Below are 26,762 nucleotides of genomic sequence, written 5' to 3' on the forward strand. Positions count from 1 at the left end.
TGGGCCACTAACACATTAACCAACAAATTGCCTATTGCAGGTGTGGTGCCAAGAACTTTATAATGAAAAACTATAGTATAAACTGAAAACGGATATATAAGAAGCAGTTGAAACCTAGCATGATCCAAAGTGACTTGAATTCCCATCTTAAGCATTTCAAAAAGATAATGAAACATAGGAAGTGTTACCTGAGGACAGTTGCATAAATATCGAAGCAGTTCACCAATATACTGAATGACAGTGATGTTATATTTTCTGCAGTCATCCCAAAACTGGCTGGCTGAAAATTTGGTCCGCAGAACAAGAGTAGCACCTAGCGAGAAGGAATAGAAGGTACCAATAAAGGAATGCTACCAAAAAAGCCCCAAGTTATATTTTTCAGTTTTGAAATTTGTATGTGAATTACATTCATAAACAAGTGTTAGGGACCAACTATATTCAATGCAAAAAAAAAAAAAGAATAAGACATGGTTTTATTCAAAAGGAGATTGCAGTATAGTGGGGGAGAAGACATAAGGTTTTCTAGTAAAAGTCAGCTTGCAATAAATAAACACAGTTCAGTGAAGCCCTAAGGGTGTGTGTGTGTGTTGCAGGAAGGTAGATTAATTTTTCCTGGGCAAGGGCTGAGAAAGACATATTTTTTAAAAGGTAGGACTTGAACTAGGTCTTGAGAAATGAATATGGAGAAAAATGAGAGAATTCCTGGCAGAGGAAAAAACATGAACATAAAGACAGGACGGTCCAGAAGGTTGGGGGATGGCCAAGATTCAGTTGGTCTGTAACCAGAGTGGTGAAAGGTGGGTGGGTCAAAGGCAATGAACCTGGAGAAGCAGCTAGGGTTGCAATCTTGGAGAGTTTGTAAGTGTCAGGTGGAAGAACCAGACTTAATTTATTAGTTGATGGAGAGCCAAAGCCTTGAGCAAGCAGGAGATATTCTTCTATGGTGGGTGATATAGACAGGATAATGGTTCCCAAAGATATCCACATCCTAATGTTTAGAACCTGTGAATATGCTACCTTACATGACAAAAGGGACTATGTAGATGTGATTAAACTAAGGATCTTGAAAAGGGGAGATGATCCTTCTCCATGGAAGGGCAGACAGATTGAATACCACAATCACAGAAAACTAACCAATCTGATTACATGGACTACAGCGTTGTCTGACTCAACGAAACTAGGAGCCATGCCAGGTAGGGCCAACCCAAGATGGATGGGTCATGGTGGAGACTTCTGACAAAACATGGTCCACTGGAGAAGGGAATGGCAAACAACTTCAGTATTCTTGCCTTGAGAACCCCATGAACAGTAAGAAAAGGCAAAAAGATAGGACACTAAAAGATGAACTCCCCTGGTCAGAAGGTGCCCAATATGCTACTGGAGATCAGTGAAGTAATTCCAGAAAGAATGAAGAGGTGGAGCCAAAGCAACAGCAACACCCAATTGTGGATGTGACTGGGGATAGAAGTAAAGTCTGATGCTGTAAAGGGCAATATTGCATAGGAACCTGGAATGTTAGGTCGATGAATCAAGGCAAATTGGAAGTGGTCAAACAGGAGATGGCAAGAGTGAACATCAACATTTTAGGAATCAGTGAACTAAAATGGACTAGAATGGGTGAATTTAACTCAGATGACCATTATATCTACTACTGTGGGCAAGAATCCTGTAGAAGAAATGGAGTAGCCATCACAGTCAACAAAAGAGTCTGAAATGCAGAACTTGGATGCAATCTCAAAAACGACAGAATGTTCTCTGTTCATTTCCAAGGCAAACCATTCAATATCACGGTAATCCAAGTCTATGCCCCGACCAGTAATGCTGAAGAAGCTAAAGTTGAACAGTTCTATGAAGACCTACAAGAACTTCTAGAACTAACACCCAAAAAAGATGTCCTCTTCATTATAGGGGACTGAAATGCAAAAGTAGGAAGTCAAGAAATACCTGGAGTAACAGGCAAATTTGGCCTTGAAGTACAGAATGAAGCAGGGTAAAGGCTAGAAGAGTTTTGCCAAGAGAACACACTGGTCATAGCAAACACCCTCTTCCAACAACACAAGAGAAGACTCTACACATGGACATCACCAGATGGTCAACACCAAAATCAGATTGATTATATTCTTCGCAGCCAAAGAAGGAGAAGCTCTATACAGTCAGCAAAAACAAAACCGGGAGCTGACTATAATCAGATCATGAACTCCTTATTGCCAAATTCAGACTTAAATTGAAGAAAGTAGGGAAAGCCACTAGACCATTCAGGTATGACCTAAATCAAATCCCTTACGATTATACAGTGGAAGTGAGAAACAGATTCAAGGCATTAGATCTGATAGACAGAGTGTATGAAGAACTATGAATGGAGGTTTGTGACATTGTATAGGAGGCAAGGATTAAGAGCATCCCCAAGAAAAAGAAATGCAAAAAGGCAAAATGGTTGTCTGAGGAGGCCTTACAAATAGCTGAGAAAAGAAGAGAAGTGAAAGGCAAAGGAGAAAAGGAAAGATATACCCATTTGAATTCTGAGTTCCAAAGAACAGCAAGGAGAGACAAGAAAGCCTTCCTAAATGATCAATGCAAAGAAATAGAGGAAAGCAATAGAATGGGAAAGACTAGAGATCGCTTCAAGAAAATTAGAGATAGCAAGGGAACATTTCATGCAAAGATGGGCACAATCAAGGACAGAAATGGTATGGACCTAACAGAAGCAGAAGATATTAAGAAGAGGTGGCAAGAATACACAGAAGAACTATACAAAAAAGATCTTCACAACTCAGATAATTACGATGGTGTGATCACTCACCTAGAGCCAGACATCCTGGAATGTGAAGTCAAGTGGGTCTTAGGAAGCATCACTACACACAACGCTAGTGGAGGTGATGGAATTCCAGTTGAGCTATTTAAAATCCTAAAAGATAATGCTGTGAAAGTGCTGCATTCAATACACCAGCAAATTTGGAAAACTCAGCAGTGGCCACAGGACTGGAAAAGGTCAGTTTTCATTCCAATCCCAAAGAAAGGCAATGCCAAAGAATGCTCAAACTACCGTACAATTGCACTCATCTGACACGCTAGCAAAGTAATGTTCAAAATTCTCCAAGCCAGGCTTCAACAGTACGTGAACCATGAATTTTCAGATGTTCAAGCTGGATTTAGAAAAGGCAGAGGAACCAGTGTTCAAATTGCCAACATCCGCTGGATCATCGAAAAAGCAAGAGAGTTCCAGAAAAACATCTACTTCTGCTTTATTGACAAAAGCCTTTGACTGTGTGGATCACCATAAACTGTGGAAAATTCTTAAAGAGATGGGAATACCAGACCATCTGACCTGCCTCTTGAGAAATCTGTATGCAGGTCAGGAAGCAACAGTTAGAACTGGACATGGAACAACAGACTGGTTCCAAATTGGGAAAGGAGTACCTCAAGGCTGTATATTGTCACCCTGTTTATTTAACTTATATGCAGAGTACATCATGAAAAATGCTGTACTGGATGAAGCACTAGCCAGAATCAAGGTTGCCAGGAGAAATATCAATAACCTCAGATATGCAGATGACACCACCCTTATGGCAGAAATTGAAGAGGAACTAAAGAGCCTTTTGATGAAAGTGAAAGAGGAGAGTGAAAAAGTTGGCTTAAAACCCAACATTCAGAACACAAAGATCATAGCATCCGGTCCTGTTACTTCATGGCAAACAGATGGGGAGAGACAGTGGAAACAGTGACAGAATATTTATTTGGGCTCCAAAATCACTGCAGATGGTGATTGCAACCATGAAATTAAAAGATGCTTGCTCCTTGGAAGAAAAGTTATGACCAACCTAGACAGCATATTAAAAAGCAGAGACATTACTTTGCCAACAAAGGTCCATCTAGTCAAAGCTATGGTTTTTCCAGTCATCATGTATGCATGCGAGACTTGGACTATAAAGAAAGCCGAGTGCCGAAGAATTGATGCTTTTGAACTGTGGTGTTAGAGAAGACTCTTGAGCATCCCTTGGACTGCAAGGAGATCCAACCAGTTCATACTAAAGGAAATCATCCTGAATATTCACTGGAAGGACTGATGCTGAAGCTGAAACTCCAATAATTTGGCCACCTGATGCGAAGAGCTGACTCATTTGAAAAGACCCTGATGCTGGGAAAGATTGAAGGTGGGAGGAGAAGGGGATGATAGAAGATGAGACGATTGGATGGCATCACTGACTCAATAGACATGAGTTTGAGTAAACTCTGGGAGTTGGTGATGGACAGGGAGGCCTGGCATGCTGCAGTCCTTGGGGTCGCAAAGATTCGGACACTACTGAGCGACTGAACTGAACCGAACTGAACCGAACTGATTGGGAGAGACAATGTAATCACAAGGGTGCTGATAAGAAGAAGTCAAGAAGGTCAAGGGTAGTAGGAGAAAGCATGACAAAAACAAAAGACTGGAGTGAAGTGCTTTGAAGATGAAAAAAGGGGCCACAAGTCAAAGAATGTGAGAAGCCTCCAGGAGCTAGGAAAGGCAAGAAAATGGATTCTTCCTTACAAGCTTCCAGAAGGAATGTAGCCTTGCTGACACCTTGACTTTCGGACTTCTGACTTTCAAGAAAGGGAGAGACTCGACCTGTGTTGTTTTAAACCACAAAGTTTGTGGTCATTTGTTACAGTGGCCATAGAAAACTAATACGATAGGTAAAAACAATGTACCTATCATATCCAACCTAATATAAGCATGAAATGTAGTAAAGTGAAATAAAAATACCACAGATATTTTTCATGTTATTAGTTTATTTCTACTCCTAAACATGAAAAATCAAGTGTTTTAGGAGAAATTTTTAAAAAATACTATATTTTCCTTTTTAGCATTTATCTATTGTACTTAAGTAGATGTATGAGTGATTGATTTATCCCCAGGAGGGCTTCAGAGTCATTCTGTTTTTGAAGGGCCCAACAGTATGATCAGACCCAGGCATTCCTTACTGATTTGGAGGCTGGTGTTGATGCTGGATTAAGTGTTTTATAGCCGATCAGTAAGCTGATGAGGAAAAGGAGCAGAGGCTTGGGCAATCATGTGTATTTGTATATGAATTAATATATGCATATGTTACTATACATACATATATAATTACTTAAAATGTCACATGGGAAAAAAGCTAAGTTATTTAGTTTAGTTGGAAAGTTAGAGGTAGTCTCCTGGAAGAGGTGGATATTGGACTGAGACTTTATGTACACAAGCGGCAGAAATCCTGTTGACAGTAGTAAGAATGGCAATTCTAATTTAAATGGTAAAGTTTCAGAAGGAAAGAGGAGATGGGGAAATCTAAGTATTCTGACCAGAGCTGAGAGCCTGTGGGAGGAGGAAAGAATAAAGTAGAATGTGCCAACTGAATGAGAAGTTTAAACCAGGTGCTAATGGAGATCAACACGCAGATTTCTGAAGATAGAAATGACATAAGAGAATTATTTGTGGAATCGAAGGATCAAGTATCTTAACCTGTATAAAGACCTAAAAGATTTAAAAGAAGCCTGCTGTTTGATATGCTGAACAATTAAAGCATTATATTAAAAGACATGCAGGCATGAGGAAATAAAAGTTTTATTTATTTATTTATTTGGCCTCGGGGCTTGTGGGATCTTAGTTCCCTGATCAGGAATTGAACCCAGGCCCTCAGCAATGAAAATGTGGAATCCTAACCAATGGACCATCATGGAATTCACTATAAATTCTTTTAGATTTTGTTAGATGTTCTTTTAGATGTTTACTATGTGTAAGCCAAACAACCTCAGTATTAACATGGAATTAAACACTACTCCTAGCACACAGGAAAAGAGCAAATTTTGTATTACTTTTCCTTATGAGCACATTGAATGTGTACTGGGCTTCAATACCCTGTTGAGAGGAAAAGCTTACCAGTCACGATACACCCATGTAAGCCAATCAAAAGCGCAGCACTGTGGTACAGGGGTAAGGGGGTATAGATTACATCATCCTCTGTAATATCGCAGGCAAGAGCAAGGCCAATTCCGTACCAAATGCGATGATGATTGATCTTTGCAGCTTTCGGGAGACCTACATAAAGGCACAAGAGAAGCATGAGTGAATCAAGAGTGGTTATTCACAGACACATGGTCTGGGAGAGAGATGTGTCTTAGGAAGATTCGTCATCTAGTGATTAGAAGATTGCATTTGGTGAGACCAGAAGTTCAGAGTTTTTTCTGTAAAGGACCAGATGGTAAACGCTTTAGGCTTTGCAGGGTCATAAGTCTCTATTGCAACTACTCAACTCTGCTATTATAGCTGAAAGCAGCTAAACACAAAAAGTAATGAACTTGGCCCTGTGGACATGAAACTTTATTTACAGAACTGGTGGTGGTGTGGTGTTTGTGACCCACAGGCTATAGTTTGCTGACCCCTGAGTTAGCTGGTTATTAGAGTAGTAAGATGAGGAAAAATGAATGAATGTCTATTGAATTTCTGCTTTGGGTCTACCATCTTGCTAAGTATCCTTGAACGACAGGGGTTTGAACTGCTTGGGGCCACTTACATGAGGATGTTTTTCAGTGGTAAACACACCCATGGTTGGTTGAATCCATGGATGAAAAATTGCAGATGCAGAAGAACCTATATGGAGGGCCTTCTATAAGTTATATGTAGATCTTCTGCTGTGTGGACCCTTGTATTGTTCAAGGGGCAACTGTGTTGTCAAATTTTCACTCAATTCTCATAATTAATGATATAAGTAGAATTATATTCTCTAGTTCACAGATGAGAAAACTGAGACTCAGAGACAATACATGGCCTATCCATCCTATCTCTTTCCTTCATAGCCACGTCTATGAATTTCTTATGTACTTTTCTAGAGTTTTTTATGTAAATATAGGCTCATTTGCTCATATGTTCTTGCCCTTTCCCCCACTTAAAAAAAAAAAAGCATACTATTCTGCACTTCCCCCTTCACTTAACAAAGTATTTTTAAATTCTGTCCATATTTGTAAGTAGAAATTTCCCTTATTTTTTCATCCATTTATTCTCTCTGCATCTACTCCTTTGTGTGTGCACTTTATAGTTTGTTTACACTATTTTGCAATTTCAAATGATGCTGGTCCACATGTGGAAAAACCTGGCACTTCACACTGTGAATGATGCTCCATCTGTAGCATAAATTTGCTGATGTGAGACTGCTGGGCCAAAAGGTATCAGACCTTGTAATTTTGGTAGACACTGCCACTTTGCCAGTTATTAGAGCTGTCCCCATTGACTCCCCCCATCAGCAATACATGAGTGCACCTGTTTCCTCATAGCCCTTCAAAGGTGTCCTTTCAAATGTTGGAATTTTTGCCAATCTGAAAGGTGAAGAAATGGTATCTCAGTGTATTTTTAGTACACTAAGTACATTTCTATTTTCTTAACTATAATTTATGTAAGTTTTTTATAAGACTCAATTGAAAGAGTATGCTTATATTGTTGCCCATGGGAGTCAGTTTAGTTGGGGAGGGCATGAAGTCATTGCAAAGCAGATGGGTCTAGAGTTTAAGACCTGAGTGGGTCAACTGGCTTTGTGAAGAGAAAGGCAATTCTGTTTAGATTAAGATGCTTCAATATTTGATGGTATTGCCTAAATAAAAGCAATTTGTTATAAAACAAAGCAGTATGACTGGCAAACTACCACCATTGTAAACACAGTTCACAATTCATGGTCTTTGATGTCATTAGTATTAATGCTCCATTCTATACTAATAATGAGAAACAGAAGAAAGCACCAACAAATCAATTGTATTCACCTTGAAAAAAATATTATCCAGATAGTAAAAACTCAGAATTATATATTTTAAAAAAGAAACATCTTTTGCTGGTCTTAAGCACTTTCAGAAAACTTCCTAATTTAAACTTTTGTATTAATGAAGAAATAATATTTGGTAACTATTACATAATTTTGTGCTAATGACTGCCTTTGAGGAACAGAGAAAACATTTTGTTCTCTGATTGCTTAAATGAATTCTTTTCATTAATGTTTATGCGAGTAACTTGGCAGATATTTTATTCAGAGATAAGAAGAAAGGTAAAATAAACATCAACCCAATTATATTCCAATTAAATATAAATTCTGAATTATGGGATTGGATGAGAGTGCTTATTCTCTTTTCCCCCTAAAATGGGTTTTATACTTCATAGCAAACCTGCAGTTGTGAACAAGTTCTGTATTTATCTATTTAGTATTAAGACTAGAACTCCCAGTTACTAGTTAAAGGGCTTGTTTTACCTCAATTACTTCCCAAATCAAAGTTTCAGGTTAGTTTTACCATTCTATTAAAAATGAGGGTCTAAGTTCCATATATTGAGGTAGTTCTGGATGTAGTGGAAGCATCTGGTTAAACCATGTCATCCTACCATTCTGTTGACATGGTGAAATAGAACTTTTGACAAATAAAAGAATGATAACTATTATGCTCTGGAGATTAGTTTTAATAGGTCATCCCAAGCCACCCCTCCTCATAAGGCTCAAAGTAACCTTTCTCTCTAATGTTTGATTATTTTACAAGTAGAATGCATGCTAGAATTATCTGCTTGAGTTAAAATTTTAACCAAATGACTCACATATTCAACTTCCCAATATTATTAAGAATAATTAGGATACCGGGGGTAGCTTCCTATCCTTTCTTAAATGTATCTCTCAGTCTTCATATGATTACATTTTGGTAACATTTCCCCTGACCTTGAGTAGGCAGACACCAAACAGCTATCAGATGGATGAACTAGGAGGTATACCGGCAGAGAGGTCAGTTGTACGAGCTGTGGAGTCAGCCTAGCAAAGTGAAGCCTGACACTTCTACTTCCTATCTTGGAAAGTTCTTAAACTCTCTAGGCATCAGTTTCTGAATCTGTTTAAGACAGGAATATGAGTAGTACCTGTCTTAAGAGTGGTGGGAGAAATGTATGAACAAATGCCACAGAGCTCGTAGAAAGAGCACCTGCTACATCCTACCTTTAATGTTGCCCTTTCCACGTAGCAGTGTTCCAGTAATACTGACAATTGGCAGTGTTTTCTCCTGGCAGCTTATGTAAAATAATAGTATAGTTTACACCAAAGGTGTAAGACATCCTAGGTTTGACGAAATACACCATTTTAGGCCCTGAGCTAAGAGCCACTCTATGCCCACAGAACCAAACAGCTTCAAGTCATTGCTGCATGGAAAGATAGTGGTCAAAATGTTTGTACAAATATAACCCCATTATTGTTCTATAGTCTTCTTTGGTGATCCACTTATAATTGGTTACACATTGTATATGGATGCTGGATAGAGTATAATCAAAATGCTGGATAGAGTATAATCAAAATGCGATCATTAAAAAAATTCCAAAACCTGTTCAGTGCCAAATCTTAATCAAAAAGCAACAATCATTTTGAAAAAAATCCTAACAACCTATTCAGTGCCAAATCTTATCATCACCATAATTATTTTTGTAGTTCTTGGTTAACCTTTCTACCTGTTCTATACACCAACTGGGGGAAGTATGCGTACCTTAGAGAAACCCAAATGGTTTCATGTGCTATGGAATAAGATCATACTTCCCACAGGCAATGAGCTAAATCCCCTGAAGTATTAGTTATCTGATAAGCTTTGCCAAAGAAAGAGAGCATTTAAAAATCTAACCCAACATTTAACTCTTTCAGGATAGGTCCATTGCTTTGAGAATCCTCTCTTTATTTTTTACCTGTGGTTCCAGAAGTATAAATATATAAGGCAGGGGTGAAAAAGGTAACTTCCGACCTCCAGGATTCTGGGACAGGTTCACTTGACACTTCATCCACTTTGTCTAAGAAAGAGTTGACCCCATCTGTGTTAGAAGTTCTGCTCACATAATAGACAGCCACATCATCTTTCTTCAAGCTTGGCAGCACCTCTTCAACAGCGGCTTGTAGTTCTTAATTTAATAAGAGAAAAAAATCCAAGCAAATTAATTAGTCCATTCAAGCTCTATTAGTGCAATAAATTTTGTAGTGATTGTGTTTCCACTAAGGGTTGTTAAAACATGTAGACACAGTAATGTTTATAGTTATGTATTTTTAACATGGAATTTACCACATCTGAAAATATCACAAGATCCCAATATTTAAGGGAAGGCTGGGTTCTGATGGTTTAAAAAGCGACAGATAATTGAAATCTGTACATTACATGGCAAGTGCAAACAAAATGGATATAAGGGTAAAAACCAAGATTATATGTGTATGACTTATATGCATATCTGATATATAAATCTCAAAACACTCCAGAAATGAATTTAGTTACTCCCAATGTATGTCCCACAGGACCAGAGATTGAAAAAAAAGAAAATTTTAAGGAAAAAGAGAAATGAAAAGAAGGGAACCATGCTATTGAAAGGATAATAGAAGCTAACTTTATGTAACACATTTTTAAAATATCAGCAACAAGTAGTTCTACTAGGAAGGTTCAGCTGATCCGAGACATAAGCTCCAAATTTCATAAGCACATTATCTGACCTAAGAAAAAAAAGGACTGATTAGCATGTTTTTCAAACTCTGAGTCACAATACTGCAGTGGATTGTTAAAATCATTTAAAGTGATGATTATTCTAAAAAATAAAATAGAAAGCATATCACACATAGGAAGAGGTAAGTATTCTTTTTTTTTTTTTTTTGAGTTTCAGCTATGTGAGTGTGTGAGTGCTGAGCTACACACAAATGTAGTTTTTATAGGGGTCAAGGTAAAAAATTTTAAAGGCATTGATGTAATGTGCAACCACATTTCAGGTTTGTTACTTGAATTTTTGTGCCATTTTAAATTTTATTTTAAATTTTAAATCATAAGATGAGACACTCTTTAAGCTTCTTTGTCTTGAATTGTGATAACTGAAGTGAATAGGCATATTCTTAATAGGAAGGTGACTCAATATCCCAGGGAATTACCTTAGGGAGGCTATATCTGATTCATATTATATGCTTTGTTTTTCAGATATTTACATATGATGTCTCCGTCAAGACATGAGATAGTATCTGGACAGATGCATTTAAAAAATTTAAAAATTTTTTAACCAAAGCAGTCATGCACCTGATAAATATAAATGAAATAGTACAAAAGAATTTATAATGCAAGTCAGTAGGCCCTTATCTCACAAATAAACCTGCTGCCTGGAGGCAATGACTTTTAGGGATTTTTTTTTTTTAGCTGTTTCTTCTAGCAGTCACTTCTCCATCACCAAATTACATACTTTTCCTGCTACCTTGTGGCTTACCATTTTTGAAACCCACCCCCATTCCCCCCTTGTTCACCTTCAACAGTTACTATTTTCACTTTATGTTGTCAGGGTTAATGGTATTTTTAAATCTATTCTGAGACTACAATTCTGTCTTTCTAGCTTTGTCTATGTGTTGACTCTAGAAATTCTAAAATAAATAATCAGGATTGATGCGATTATGACAATGTAATTATTTCAAATAGGACTGTAGAGCCAAGTAACACACTATAATCATCTTTCCTTTCTTAAACAGTTTTCTCCTGGAGTGTCTACTGGCTATCATTCCTTAATGTACTATCTGTCTCAGTTCTTTTTCAACCTCCATCAGATCAGCTTATTCCTTTTGCTGCTCTCTTCTCCTCTTTCATTTTGAATGGTTGCTCTCTAGTTCTTCAGTATTTCGAGAAGATCATCAGAAATATTACTGTTGTAAAAACAGTAACTGGAGTGCTAAGGTCCCTTGCCAGTGCCGTGGTTCAGATTCTCATTATTTCCTATCGAAATTGTCACAATAGCTTCCTGACCAATCTCCTTGCCTCTAACCTCTCCCTGCTTCCAGTATCAGTGACACTACTGCCTGACTTCTTGTTCCTGCCTTGTTTAAAGTCCTTCAGTGGCTGCTTATCCCTTGTGATAGAATCTTTCTAATGCAGTAGATGGTTCTAAGGTTCTTCTCAGCCTACATCCCCCGCCCCGATTTTTCTGATGTCATTTTCTTAACTATCTTTGTCCCCTTTCCTCTAACCACACTGATTTAAGTGAAGTGAATGGAGCCATAATTCTCACATCTTATCACCTTTATCCAGGTGGTTTCATCTGCTTGGAATGCCCTCCTGCCCACCCACCCCCCCCAACCCGGTCACTGGAAAAACTGTTCATCCTTCAAAACAGCCTCATTGCATTTAACTCTGTGGTCTTCCCACAGGAGTTTGCATTATACGTCTAGCAGTGTGTTTAGTATGTAGTGTGACATGCTTCACTTCTTTTTCTCCTCTATTTGGCAGTGAAAACTTTGAGGTTAAGGGATTATAACTTGATCATCTTGCCCCTGCCATAAGTGCTGAACAAATGTTTACAGCTAAAAGAATCTACACAAAGTATCGTATTAGCCACTGGGGAAGAGACAGAGGAATAAGCTAAGGCTGTTGACTTTAAAGGATTTAGATATTGCAATACTGTGAGTTGATAAATCTCCAGTAAAATGCAAAATTAAATCATTTTTGTGATAGAGGTATGTCTTATATCCAAGTAAGGGATACGAAAGTAAATTAAAAACAAAACTACTATTGCTACTTAAAGAATTAAGAAATCTCTCTCCCTCCCTCTCTTCTACCTGAGACTGAGCCTATTTAGTTAAATAGTGTGTTCATAAATTACCTGGATTATTTCCTATTCCTCTCCTCCCTCTCTCCCAACAGTTACCTGACATCTATTTAAAGTGTGTCTCCTGTCTCACGGTTCTCAGCACTGGAAGCAACAGTGTGTACAACAGATACTGTTTTCACAGAGCCCAGGTCTAAGGGGGAGAATTAAGAAATAACCCATTAAAATAAGGTGTCATAGGTGGTGCTTTGGAAGCGCGGAGGAGGGGCACGAAAACAGCCCAGAGGAAGTGTTAGCTAAACTGAGACCTGAAGGGTGAGTAGGAGTTGGCAAGATGAAGATCCACTGAGATGGACTGAGCCTGTTTGCAGCCAAGGGACAGCTTATGTAAAGACTCACAGGCAAAGAAGTGAGCTTTAGTCACTCAGTTGAGTCTGACTCTTTGTGAACCCAATGGACTGTAGCCTGTCAGGCTCCTCGGTCATGGGATTCTCCAGGCAAGAATACTGGGGTGGATAGTCATTCCCTTCTCCAGGGGATCTTCCTGACCCAGGAATCGAAACTGGATCTCCCGTGCTGCAGACAGATTCCTAACTCTCTGAGCCACCAAGGAAGCCCAGAGGCAAACAGCAGGATGCCAGAGCAGCTCAAAGAGGCTAAAGCTGACTGCTACGTAGAATAAGAGGGAAAAGGTTGGAAGAAGAAACTGGATGTAGGCAGGGACCAGGTCTCTGGCTTACGTCAGGTACATGGGCTGGAGAAGGCAAGGACCAGAGGTAGGGAGGCCATTTGGTAGATCAAACTTTGCATTAAGGTAGCCACAGAGCATAGAGAGAAGTACATGCATTTAAGAGATGTTTGGGAGGTAGAACAGACAAGATTTGGTAAGTCTTGATGAGAGAAAAATTATAAGTCAAAAGAAACTTTAATTTTTTCTGTAATTTTTTGAAAGAAGATATATGCAGGCATTAGTGATATATCTAAAATTAGTAGTTTCTTATATAATTTATAATTATTATATAAAATAATAATAGTAATAATAAAATAAACAGCCAACTCATTGGAAAAGACTCTGATGCTGGGAAAGAATGAAGGCAAAAGGAGAAGAGGGCAGCAGAGGGTAAGATGGTTGGATGGCATCACCTGATTCAATGGACATGGACTTGGACAAATTCCAGGAGATAGTAATGGTCAGGGAGGCCTGGTATGCTTCAGTCCATGGGGTAACAACTTACTGACTGAACAACAACAACAGAATAATAAAGGTAAAAGGAAATGCAATTAAGCAGGTATCATTCTTGATCACAAATTCAAGTAATTTGGACAATTGTGGCTTCTGTTCCCTCATGTTTCCACTTGGTCCTCTGCATGCTTTTGGTTTAGAATCCCTGACCTTTCACAGAGATCATCTTATCTGAAGGGAAGGCCATTGACCCTGCCCAGCACAGTTTCTTTACTTGACCTCTGGGCTGTTGGTGTAGAATTTACGTTTGGATATTGACTTGAGGTTCCAGTGGCTCCCAATCATATCAAGGCATACCTCATATGTCCTATACTGACCTTTACTTTGCCTACCGGCTGCAAAGAGCCAACTCATTGGGAAAGTCCCTGATGCCGGAAAAGATTGGGGGCAGGAGGAGAAGGGGGCGTCAGAGGATGAGATGGTTGGATGGCATCACGGATTCAATGGACATGGGTTTGAGCAAACTCAGGGAGATAGTGAAGACAGGGAAGCCTGGTGTACTGCAGTTCATGGGGTGCCAAAGAGTCAGACACAACTTAAAGACTGAACAACATATGTCCTATGGTAGCAGACTTTTCCCCTTTAAACTAAAGATGCAATATTTATAATAAATACATCTATATACACATATATAAAGTGAGATTGGAAGGGAAATTCTGGATGTGAATGCAACTCATTAACTGTGTATTTAATATTTAATGTCTTTTCTTAAATCTGTTATAAATAGGGGACTGGTCCCACGTTTTCTGCTTCACACATGAATTTTTTTGGTAATTATTACTATAAAGTCTGCTTACTTAAGATTAAGTGAAAAGTGAAAGTGTCAGTTGCTCAGTTGTATCCATGTGCCCATACTGTTGTGTCTTTCTGTGCCCATGGACTGTAGCCCACCAGGCTCCTCTGTCTATGGCATTTTCCAAGCAAGCACACTGGAGTGGGTAGCCATTCCCTTCTCCAGGGGATCTTCCCAACCCAGGGATCAAAGCCGAGTCTCCTGCGTTGCAGGCAGATTTTTTACCATCTGAGTTACCAGAGAAACCCACTTAAGATAGATGTGGCAATCAACAAGGACATATAAGATCAAATAATTCTACTTGACACAGGTTGAGCTCCCTGGAATTCTGAGATTTTTGTGTAGGGGTACTCTTGGGAATGATGCCTGTGGGGCTGCAATGGAGACAGACTGGATGGAGCAAGAGATTGGAAAGAGATTGTGCTTCGATGCAGCCACACAATGGCCTCCCTCAGTTGATCTTACGGGGACTCTGGGCCCAGGATGGCCCTTCAGGCTGTCCCAGATGAAATGAAGTGGGTTCTACCTCTGTGTCTGCCCACCAACCAGTCACTGGATGCAGATTGGGGCGATAGTGCTTGACCTTGGGCAAAGCGGCTTTCTTCACCCAATGGCAAGTCCTGGAATGGTTCTCGGCTGACAGCTGGCAGTTGCCAATGCCTCCAGCAGCAGAGGAAGCAGCACCTCAGTCTTGGAGCGGGGAACTGGGCAGTGTATCACAGCATCCACCACACCTTTCATTCTTACTGATTAAAAACTTACAAATTTCTTTTGTGGAGGACAGCTTGTATAGTAGCTTTACATACATCACCTCATACAATTTTTACAACAACCCTGTGTTATAGACGATGGTAACCTTGTTTCTACAAATGAGGACAGAAGCTCAGTGAGTCTCTATATGGATCATTACATACAAAATGAAAAGAATTATACCGGGCTTCTAGGATTACCACTTTCTTGTACTAGTCATTCAAGTTCAAGTTTCGGTAAAGGACCTTGAGATTTTGGAAGAAAACTGTCTACTTGACATGCTCAGTGCTTGTGAAAGCATTCAGATCTGCCTTTCAATAGTAATATGGATCATCTCTTATTTGTCTTTCTGATGAAGAGAATCAGTTCAGTTCAGTTCAGTTCAGTTGCTCAGTTGTGTCCGACTCTTTGCGACCCCATGAATCGCAGCACGCCAGGCTTCCCTGTCCATCACCAACTCCCGAAGTTTACTCAAACTCATGCCCATCGAGTCGGTGATGCCATCCAGCCATCTCATCCTCTGTCTCCCCCTTCTCCTCCTGCCCTCAATCCCTCCCAGCATCAGGGTCTTTTCCAATGAGTCAGAATAACCTCAAGTTTTATGAAAAGCATGGGTATGAGAAACAGTATTCACATCAAGTTGCCTGCACCTGAAGGGTGTACAGTAGATCTGTCCTTTCTTCATTAGCCTGAGCTGAAATCATGGATAGGTGTAGAACCTCAGAGAGCCCCCTTGGTGGCTCAGATGATAAAGAATCTGCTTGCAATGTAGGAGACAAGAGTCGGACACGATTAAGTGACTAACACTTTCACTTTCACTTATAGAACCTCAGAGAAAGCAGTACACATTTGGATGATGGAAAATCAACTGATTATAAAATCTGCACTCCTTAAAATCCATTTTATAGAAAAGAAAAAAATCAGGTTAGCATATGAAGCTCCTCTCCCACTTACAACTTTTTTTTTTTTTTTTAAAGAAGGTCAGAAGAGAAATTTCTGAGGACACAGGCCCATTCCTCAAAAGCAGGTAGAGGGGGTGGGTAGTAAGCTGAATCAATCTTCATCACCAAAGTGGCAAAATGCTACTGGCTAAACCCACTGCTTTTAAATAGGAAAAGCATTCAATCTAGTAGCTTGTTTTGCTATTAGATTGCCTCATGGAGCGAATAACTAACCAAGTTAGTTACATAACACCCCAGAAATGTTTACCAATAAAGTAAGATTTGAAAAGAAGGCAGTGAAAGGAAATGGTTTTGATCAGAATTTCAGGATGATGTGAACTGGTTGGCGGATGAACAAATCAGGATTGAAGACTTTCCTTCAGTCAGAAAGGCAACTGAAACAAACTGGTTCTAACACAGATCATGGAGACAGTCTGAAAATAGTTTTAAAAATACAGTTTGTAACTGTGACTTCTCATTTCTATTACTGGCAGTTTGGAATTATAGTAATTAATAATCTAGCATATAGTCTGTACATCAACACAGTGTCATAGAACACCCTTCAGAGAGAGGCATGCATAACCTCCCCTAGGGCTTCCTTGGTGGCTCAGATGGTAAAGAATCTTTTTGTAATGCAGGACACCTGGGTTCAATCCCTAGGTCAGAAAGATCCCCTGAAGAAGGGCATGGCAACCCACTCTGGTATTCTTGCCTGGAAAATCCCTAAGACAGAGGAGCCTGACAGGCTACAGCCTATGGGGCTACAGCCCATAAATTCTCAGAGAGACACAACTGAATGATTGATACTTTCACTTTTCTCATACCCTCACCTTCCCTCCACAATGCAAATCACCCTGAGGTCAGAAAGACATTTAACCAAGGCTAAATCCCTCAGAAGCAAAGAAATTTTTAGCAGGGAGCTACACACTCATCTCATATTTATATAGTTAGATAATTTCTTAACATTATTTTTCACTTCTCTCAGTTAAAGTTCTTGGTCAAAGTATCTTGCTTTCTAAATAGCCCTAGAATCAAAGGTAATTCCTTGTCAGAGATTACCAGATCATACCAGGCCGTATATAATTATAATCATTTGATATCTGTGAGCAAACAAGTCACCTATCTACCAACTGTGTGCTTCCCGGTTTCTCAGAGGCTCTGGGAGGTCTTTTTCAAACACTGGCTGCTTACATTCGTTATGCAGAATAATTTGAACTCAATCCTTCTTCCGGATTCAATAACATTCACTGTGGATTTAGAATTTATTTTGTCTTTACCCCTTCACTCCTTTTTTATTGTTAAAGAAAATAAACATAAACATTCCCAAACATGCCAGCAATGTGCTGGTTTGTTTTTGAATGGAGATGGACAATCGTCCTCCCTTGCAAGCTCTAGTTATGAGCAGGTCAAGAAGAAAAATTTCACAGAACGTCTTTAAGCGAGCTCTCTCTTCAGACCGTGGGCTACTTGGCTGGGATCCTAGCTCTTGAATACCCTCCTCATTTGTTGTCTGGGTTTCTGTGCCCTTCCATCCTAGGCACAGACTCTCCCCAGCAGCCCATTCTGTGCCCATCACCAGCTCCCTCTCTGGCAGTGAGTCCTGGAGAGAGTGTCTCTCTTGTAGCCCTCTGCCAGAAGAAAACTGGGAGGTAAAACAAGTCTGTGATATAAAAAAGAATGAAATAATGCCATTTGCAGCCACTTGGATGGACCTAGAGAGTATCATACTGAGTGAAGTAAGTCAGAGAAGGAGAAATATTGTATGACATCCCTCATATGTGGAATCTAAAAAGATGATACAAACGAACTTACTTATAGAGCAGAAACAGACTCACGACTTAGAAAACGAACTTATGGTCGCCGGGGCGGAGGCGAAGGGTGGGGAGAAGGGATAGTTAGGGAGTTTGGGATGGGCACGTGCACACTGCTATATTTAAAGTGTATAACCAACAAGGACCTACTAGCACAGGGAACTCCGCTCAATGTTATGTGGCAGCCTGGATGGGAGGGGGATTTAGGGGAGAATGGATACATATATATGTATGCCTGAATCCCTATACGGTTCACCTGAAACTATCACAATATTGCTTGTTGATTGGCTATATCCCAATATAAAATAAAAGAAAAAGTTAAAAAAAATGTCTGTGGTAGGGAGAGGCTGGGCCTGGGGCAGATCGAGTCTAAATGGATTTTCTCAAATCAGGATATATTTGACTGTTTTAACATCATTTTTTTTCATGCCCTCATGACCATCCCAATAGTTCTTAAACTTCAAAGAAGAAAGCCTGTTACAACCAACCAAAATAATGGAACTTTTTTTTAATGGAACTTATTAATGCCACCAACAAAGGTCTGTCTAGTCAAAGCTATGGTTTTTCCAGTAGTCATGTATGGATGTGAGAGTTGGACTATAAAGAAAGCTGAATGCTAAATAATTGATGCTTTTGAACTGTGGTGTCAGAGAAGACTCTTGAGAGTTCCCTGGACTGCAAGGAGATCCAACCAGTCCATCCTAAAGGAAATCAGTCCTGAATATTCATTGGAAGGACTGATGCTGAAGCTGAAACTCCAATACTTTGGCCACCTGATGAGAAGAGCTGACTCATTGGAAAAGCCCCTGATGCTAGGCAAGATTGAAGGTGGGAGGTGAAGGGGACAACAAAGGATGAGATGGTTGGATGGCATCACCGACTTGATGGACATGAGTTTGAGTAAACTCTGGGAGTTGGTGATGGACAGAGAAGCCTGCAGTCCATGGGGTCGCAGAGTTGGACTTGACTGAGTGACTGAACTGAACTGATTAATGCCACAAACATTTACTGAGTGACCACTATGTGCTAGGTATTATTCAGGCATTATTCAAAGGTATTACTAAGGTATTATTCATATTATTATTATGAGGGAACTGTAAGCCGTTGAGACAAAGTACATTGAAGCAACACACCTAAGTTGCAACACACCTAAGTTACTCCTTGAGCAGCCCAGAAGAGGAATGGAGACAGGCTATCTCTATGCCCTGATTCTTGACTGAAGTTTGCACTAGAAAATTATCTCCTTACATGAGTGTGAGGCCACCACTGTTGGCCATTCCTTGGGTTCTCTGAGTCCTATTTTCTCTACAGTAGAGTTTCCTCAGTAAACAGTTTAAAAATGACTAACATTTAAGTCTAGCCTGCTGTAGTCCTTACATAGTAAAACTCTTTAACAAAGCATCTCATTGTGTTGGTGGTGGTTTAGTCACTAAGTCATGTCTGACTCTTGCGACCCTGTGGTCTGAAGCCTGCCAGGCTCCTCTGTCCATGGGATTCTCCAGGCAAGAATACTGGAGTGAGTTGGAGACCTGATGAAAAATGCCTCTGGGCTCCTCCTGCCTAGAATTCCCACTCCCCAATTGCACTTACCTAGCTCTGTTCTCACGGAGAAGGAAATGGCAACCCACTCAAGTATTCTTGCCTGGAGAATCCCGTGGGCAGAGGAGCCTGATGGGCTGCTGTCCACCGGGTCAGAGTCAGTCACGACTGAAACAACTTAGCAGCAGCAGCTCTGTAGTCAAGGCCCCCAAGAAACATTCATCCTCTGTTCTTTTTCCTCTACAGAATTCTGAAGCCCTCCCAGTATACTTATCACATTCTCCTGGGCATCCCAATCATTTGTGTACATGTGACTTAGTTCTTCAATTGGACTGTAAGATCCTTAAACTAATTTAGCTTTTTCTCTCTGCCTCCCACCAGGGCAACTAGCTTGTACCTTGTGGGAAATGTTTCTTGATATGATATCAAATTGTTATACCATCTGCTTTTCTGTATCTAACCTCAAAAGTTTACTTGACAAGAGTTCTCTTTGGTCCTGACACTAGTTTTAGAATGTTCTCCTCTTTTAGAACTTTCAGTGATGCAATACTTTTGAAAGCTACTGGAAGCATTTTATCTTATCACATTATTTAAAGGAGGTTAAATTTTATTTTTCACAACCCTGAAAGACCAGGTCAAAGATAATTGGGAACATTTTATAACCTCTCTGGATCACCATCTTGAAACACAAAGTACCTTTAATTGTTGCGTGCGTGCTAAGTCACTTCAGTCGTCTCTGACTCTGTGTGCCCCTATAGACTGCAGCCTGCCAGGCTCTTCTGTCCATGGGATTCTTCAGACAAGAATACTGGAGTGGGTTTCTGTGCCCTTCTCCAAGGGATCTTTCCAACTCAGAAATCAAACCTAGGTCTCTTATGTCTACCTGCACTGGCAGGTGGGCTCTTTACCACTAGCGCCACTTGGGAAGCCCATCTTTGTTACTAAAGCCTTATACAAGAGTAGTACCAACACTGGGGGTGCATGCATGATTGGTTGAGCCATGCAAGGTAGACCTGACCAGTGAGCTAATGAAGGAGTTATCCTTCCAGGAGAAGAGCTAGGTTAGCAACAATCTTAACATTAGCATAAATGGAAACAAAGCAAATTCACTATTTGGGGGACCCTTTTTAAAAAAAAAAATATTCTATGTTGTATGAAATTAAACATGGCTTCCTGTCTTCCCTGTTTTGGGAAACTGCTTGAAAAACTATTGGCCCAACAAATTGGTTTCTATCAACTACAACACTGATGGAGGTTCCAATAGCTGAAGGTAATTTACCATGTGATTACTTACATTAGAGCCTTCTATGGAGAAGGATCCTGAAATGCACCACACAGAGAATATCCTGTTCTCCGGGAGACGGGTGTTTCTGCTTGATGTGGGGAGGTGTTGTGAGTCTTTGGCTTTCTCTAAGTATAGTAAGTTCTGATGAAAAAAATTGGGCGCTGAAATGCCTGACAGGGTTGAGCCCTGTTAAGCTCTGTGAAGAGTCCCCCAGATTCATGACAAGGGGATCAATCTTCATCATAAACACCACTGTGCCAGTCCTTTGCATATGCTCCAGAATTTGACACAGTTGAAACTCAAGAAACTCATGAGCCCTGAGGTTGAAATTTGAAGTGAAGAATCAAACCCTGTTGAATTGTCACCCCTCCAACATTTGTAAAACTTCTCAATCTTTCTGTCCCATGTTTAGATGGTATAATAGAATATAAAAAGCATCCTAGAAGTGAGACAAAAATCATTGGGTTCTGTCTCCAGCTCTCTCTGACCCTGGGCAATTGATATCATTCCTCTGGGCCTTCGTTCATTCAACTATTAAACAAACAACTATTAAACAAAGTGGGAATTACCAGACTCAAAGCCTATTCCTTAGATGATCTGCTTCCAAATCATCTAGGGGTGGGATGGGGCTTGCTATAAAAATATACTTTCCTGCCTCCCCCACGGTCCTGCTGAATCAGTGTTTTTTTGGGGATGAGGCTCAGGAAATTGTTTTTTAAAATGAGCTCCCCAGGTGATTCTTCCACTCATTAAAGTGACTCTTCTAAACTTTTTACTGCAGTATAACACACTTGTTAAGAGTTATATAAACAACACACTTATTATATAACACACTTGTTAATCTTAGGATATCTCTAAGATTCTTTCCAACTTTAAAGAATTTGAAGAATCAGTCCACTCAACACATTTGCACATTTTGCACATTTGCACATTCAACACATGGGCACATTTACTAACCAGCATGCAACTTTGGACTCTGTTACCCCCATGGCAGTAACTGTTTCGGATCAGAGTAATTCTGCACGTGATGTAACAGTCTCTCAGTGATTTGGAAAAACAGAATGGTTTTCAAATGTGTGGCCTCTCTCAAAGGTCAGTTTACTGTCAGAGTGTTGTAGGTCCACTGGAAAGTCGTTCAAATTTGACCTGAATATTGGAATTTCATTATACTATCTATGTATGCTGACCAAAGCATAAAACTCAGTGACAAAAGACCGTTGCCTGGGCAAAAAGGGAGATATCTGGTTGTATTTCTGATTTGATTACAGAACCAAACTCCAGTATAGTCATTCAAATTGAAGCTTCTTTGTCAACAAAACTCCCAGGCCTTGACTCCCTCACGGGGGGACCTGGGATAATATGCAGGTAAAAAGTACTTAAATCCCTCCTGAAGTGGTACACAGATCACTGTGTTAATAACTTTCCTCTGAATCAACTGGTAAATAGGTTTAAGAGAGTCTTCCAGTTACTAAATAGTGAAGTTGTCTCTTTTCCCAGGCAACTAGAAATTGTTGGGAATTTTCTTCAAAAGGCTCTCCCTTTCAAAATAATGTGTGTGTGTATGTATGCATGTGTGCGTGTGCATGCACGTGCGTGCTCAGGCACTCAGTTGTGTTCAGCTGTTTGTGACCCCATAGACTGTAGCCCACCAGGCTTCTCTGTCCATGGGATTCTCCAGGCAAGAATACTGGAGTGGGTAGCCATGCTCTTCTCCAGGGTATCTTCCTGACCCAGGGGTTGAACCTGAGTCTCTTGCCTCTCCTGCATTCACAGGCGGATTCTTTACCACTATGCCACGTGGGAAACCCTCAAATAATGCCTTTAAAATTATCCCTTTCCTTTTCAGCTTTTATACAAAGCCTTCATTTCTTTTTGGATTATTTATTTTATGTCCGATGAAACAGGTGTGTAGTTTCCTGGCTTCCCAAAATGAATAGACATGTTGACTTACTGTAACTAGGCAAACTCCTTAGTGTACTTTAGAGTCCTCAACTATGAAATGAAGGTGGAGAAAAGATGGATGCTTAGTCTCTTCCAGCTCTAACACTTTTCATTTGTGAAGAGAAAGGTAGCATGGTGTAGGGAGAGTCATGGGCTCTGAAACTAGACAGATCTAGGCTGGAATTTTAAGCCTCAGTTTCTTCAGCTGTGTGTCAGGGGGTAATGATATATTAATTCTCAGGGTAATATAAGCATCCAGCATAGAGCTTGGCACAGAAAGAAAGACATTCCAGAAAGGTGAGACTTCCTGGCTCCCTATTTCTCCACATCTTTTAGCCCACACCTGTTTAGGCCTCCTCTTACTGAGAGAGTGAAAAGCAATCCCTGGTCCTTATTCAAGTGTAGGGACAAGCTTCCTGGGATAGGAAACCCAGCTAGTCCTTTGGGTAACAGGTTCTCGGATTCTTCCTGACCTGGTGACCACTGGAGCATGAAGTTACCATTTCAGGTCTTGCTGAAAAGTTGCAGGAGGCAACTACAGAACCAAAGGTCACTGTTGCTATAAACGTAATGAGGGCTCACTAGGGCTTGCAGCAGGTGATCAAAGTCTTCTTGGGGATCAGGTGGATTCTCTCTCTTTCTGCAGTGAGAATCCAGGGAGGCTAACAGAATTTGAGAGCTGGAAGCAGTCTTGAAGACCATTACAGAGGAGGAAACCAAGATATGGAGAGGGAAAGTGACTTGCCCAGGATTATACAGTCAATCAAGGAGCAGAGGGGAGAACAGTCTCTCTGGATCCTCTGGACTTCACACTCTAGACCCTCTGCATATTAATGCAGTTATTGTCAGCACCGGCTAGGAACTTGAATTCTGGAGGGAGACAGATCTAGTTAATCCCCTCCTCCCAATTCTGTGATCTGGGATATAAGGCTTCACCTCTCTGGCCTGAGTGGTCTCATCTACAAAGTCAACCCTATCTGTTTTAAGTATTACCAGCAACACTATATGTACTGTGATTCACATAGTGTCTGGCTTGGTCAGCTCCTACCACATAAGGTTCTAATGACCATTAATTAGCGTTTGGAGGAAGGACTGCCATCCCCTCTCTCTACATCTCCAGTTCCGATCTGAACCTTCGTCCCCCGCAACCCCTATGCCAGGCTGTCGAGAAGAGAAGGAGCCCAGTGCCAGGGTGAGGTGGTCCCCAGGCTCACCTGGTGAGACCAGCAGAACCTTCGCCCCAGAGCACTGAAAGCAGTGCAACAGGGACTTCCCGCGGATGTTGTAGTTGAGGCACGCCATGACACAGCCCAGCTTCATCAGTCCCAGCCACAGCCATATGTAAGCTGGTTCATTGCTCATGAAGATTGCCACGCAGTCTCCCTGGCGCAGGCCGAGGTGGTCGCGCAGCGCCCGAGCCACTTGGTTGCTGCGTCGGTCCACCTGCGCGTAGGTGAGCGTCTCGTCCCGGAAGAGCACGAAAGGCTTGTGTGGAATCTGCTGCACTTTCTCCAGAAAGGCGAGGAGGATGGTGCGCACCGGCCGGCGCTGCCCGTTGCTGCGCGCCCGCCGGGCCACGCCGGCTACCCGCAGGAAGTAGCGCAAGTCCTGGAAGAAGTAAGGGCAGCACAGGTTCACCAACAGCGGGAGCATCAACAACCCCGCCAGAACCGCGTAGACGACTGGCAGCATGACGGCGGCCGGGCCCCCTGACCCCTCCAGGGCGGTGGGCGCACTTCGGGCGTGCAGGGCGGCGGCGGAACGGGCTGCGGGCGGTGCGGGGATGCACAGCGAGGAGGGGGCGACGGTGGAGATTTGCGGCCGCCCGCGCACCGCTGCGGGATCTCTGGCCGAAGGAGCTGGGGTGTTTGCTGGCTGCTGGGTGTGACAGGCCGGCTGAGCCTGCCCCCACGTGAGGGTGCAGTCTCCCGCGCGTATGCCCCGCCCCGGCGGTCCTCCGCTGGCTGGGAGGGCGGCTCCGCGGCTCCCCGACGTGTGACCTTATAAAAATGGTGACCGTAAGACGCCTTAGAAGACGCTGAGAAGATTAGAGGGGATAATACAGGCGGAGCGCTAGTGTTCCTTTTAGAGATGACTGATGGTTATTACCAACAAAGTGCCTTATAAATATGAGAACGGTCCTGTGATTTCCTAGTAGCGGGTAGCAGGTGCCACTGCCAAATCAGAATCCCATCTCTTCTTCCTGGTCTCAGGGGCTTTCCTCCTGGTCTTTGTTTCTCACATTTGCTTTCCGCCACGCCCCCGCCCCGCGCCGGACCCCGCCCAACCCCGATTTAATTGCCAGGCAGGCTCTAGTGATAAAGAATTCAAGGGTGGGAGAAAAAAAAAAAAAGAAAAAAAAAAAAAAAAAAAAAAAAAAAAAAAAAAAGAATTCAAGGGTGAACAAAAGCGCCTTCGATTGCCGCCTCCAGCTCATCCCAGCCCAGGGGGCAGTTCGTGAGGCCCGGCGCTCTAATCCGAGACGTCCTGCAGGGCCCAGCTAGCCCAGATTAGGCTGGAGGTGGCGCCACACTTTGCCACATGAAATCAAGCTTCGGGGAAGTTTTGATTTGTTATGATACGTTGTTCTTTAAGTGCCCCCCCCCCCCATATAGAAAATTCTCAAGTATTTTCAGTCCAATTCAATTCTGTTTACTAAGTGGTTCCGTGAGAAACAAGCACAACGCAGAGGAAATGAAGCAATCGTTGGCATTTTTCAGAAGCCATTGCTTTGAGTGTCATCCTTTCTTTTGACTTCCTCAAGTGCTGCTTCTGTACTGAGTGAACCCTAGCTCCTTGCTATAGAGGAGGAATTTAAGTAAAGCAGCATTTTCCTCTCTTCCTCGCCTGTCTTCCTGCTGTTTATTCATTTTATTCTTATGCGACAACCAGGAGTAATGAATGCTCACCCCTCTCTGCTAGGGGCTTCCTTGTATGATATTTTTGGAGCCTCACAGTCATCTAAAAGTGGAATTTTCAAGCTCATTTATAGACAGGAAAGGGACACTTAGAGAGGTGAATTAAGACAGCTGCTAAGTGATGCTTGGGATTTGGGAACTGGTGTATCTGTTTGGTCCTGGGCCCATTGCTTTATTAACAGCAATGTGTTAGGCTGTTCTCTTCTTCTTGGGTTTCTTCTTTCTTTAGCAGTTTTCTCCCCCCACCTCCTATCACAAACTCCCCTTCCCTCATTTCTTTTTAATCCTTCTTTTTAAATCCCTGAACCTGCCGCAACGACCCTTTCTCTTTTCCATGGCTAAACCAGCTACTATCTAATGACTGGTTGCATCATTTCCCTTGGGGGTAAGAGGGGGAAGGAGCCCTTGGACTTGGTTATCCCTGAGGGGAAGGTTGCAGTGTTAAAGTAGAAGCCAGGACAGAAACCATTCAGGTGTGTACCTCTTCTTTTCATGTTGAAGCGAGATCCAGCCCTCCTTTTCCAGCCCAATGCCATCTGGTCCCTTCATGACCAGTCACTTTAGCATAGCCTCCTCGACCGACCTCTCTTGTCTTGTCCTTAAACAGTCACCTCTTCTCCAGAGTGCTTGATTGCCCCCAAATACCCACTTTCTCCTCTCTTACTCTGAGAATCACTTTAGCCTTGTGCATCCATAGTTTTTCAGTGGAAATGAAAGAGAACAAGACCCAAACTGGATTAAGCAGACATGGGAATTTAAAACTCAGGGTCCAGGGCAGGGCTTCAGGTAAGCCTTCCTCTATGGCTTAAAAGTACTGAGATCTGGACCCAGTTTCCCTTTCTCCATTTCTCTGCTCCATCAACTCCTTTCTCAGGTAAGCTCTTCCCTCACGGTCCAAAGATGGCTGCCAGCCCCTTAGAGTGACCTGTTTCCTGTGTCGACTTCAGACAGAAATGTAAGAAACTTTTCCTTAAAAGTC

General features: G+C 41.5%; 1 protein-coding gene across 1 annotated transcript in view; it reads right to left on the reverse strand.

The window, feature by feature from the left end:
* Nucleotides 1-24,907, reverse strand: part of SLC27A2 (solute carrier family 27 member 2) — a 49,092-nt gene extending 24,185 nt beyond the window's left edge. The window contains exons 1-4 of the mRNA XM_043472021.1: nt 24,080-24,907; nt 9,698-9,907; nt 5,894-6,052; nt 189-313 (exon numbers count right to left, since the gene is read on the reverse strand). Coding sequence (XP_043327956.1) covers nt 189-313; nt 5,894-6,052; nt 9,698-9,907; nt 24,080-24,557 — 972 coding nt within the window. The 5' untranslated portion in view covers nt 24,558-24,907. The remainder of the gene's footprint in view (nt 1-188; nt 314-5,893; nt 6,053-9,697; nt 9,908-24,079) is intronic.
* Nucleotides 24,908-26,762: the final 1,855 nt, after the last annotated feature.

This window comes from Cervus canadensis, chromosome 6 (genome assembly GCF_019320065.1).
Source record: "Cervus canadensis isolate Bull #8, Minnesota chromosome 6, ASM1932006v1, whole genome shotgun sequence".
Lineage (NCBI taxonomy): Eukaryota > Metazoa > Chordata > Mammalia > Artiodactyla > Cervidae > Cervus > Cervus canadensis.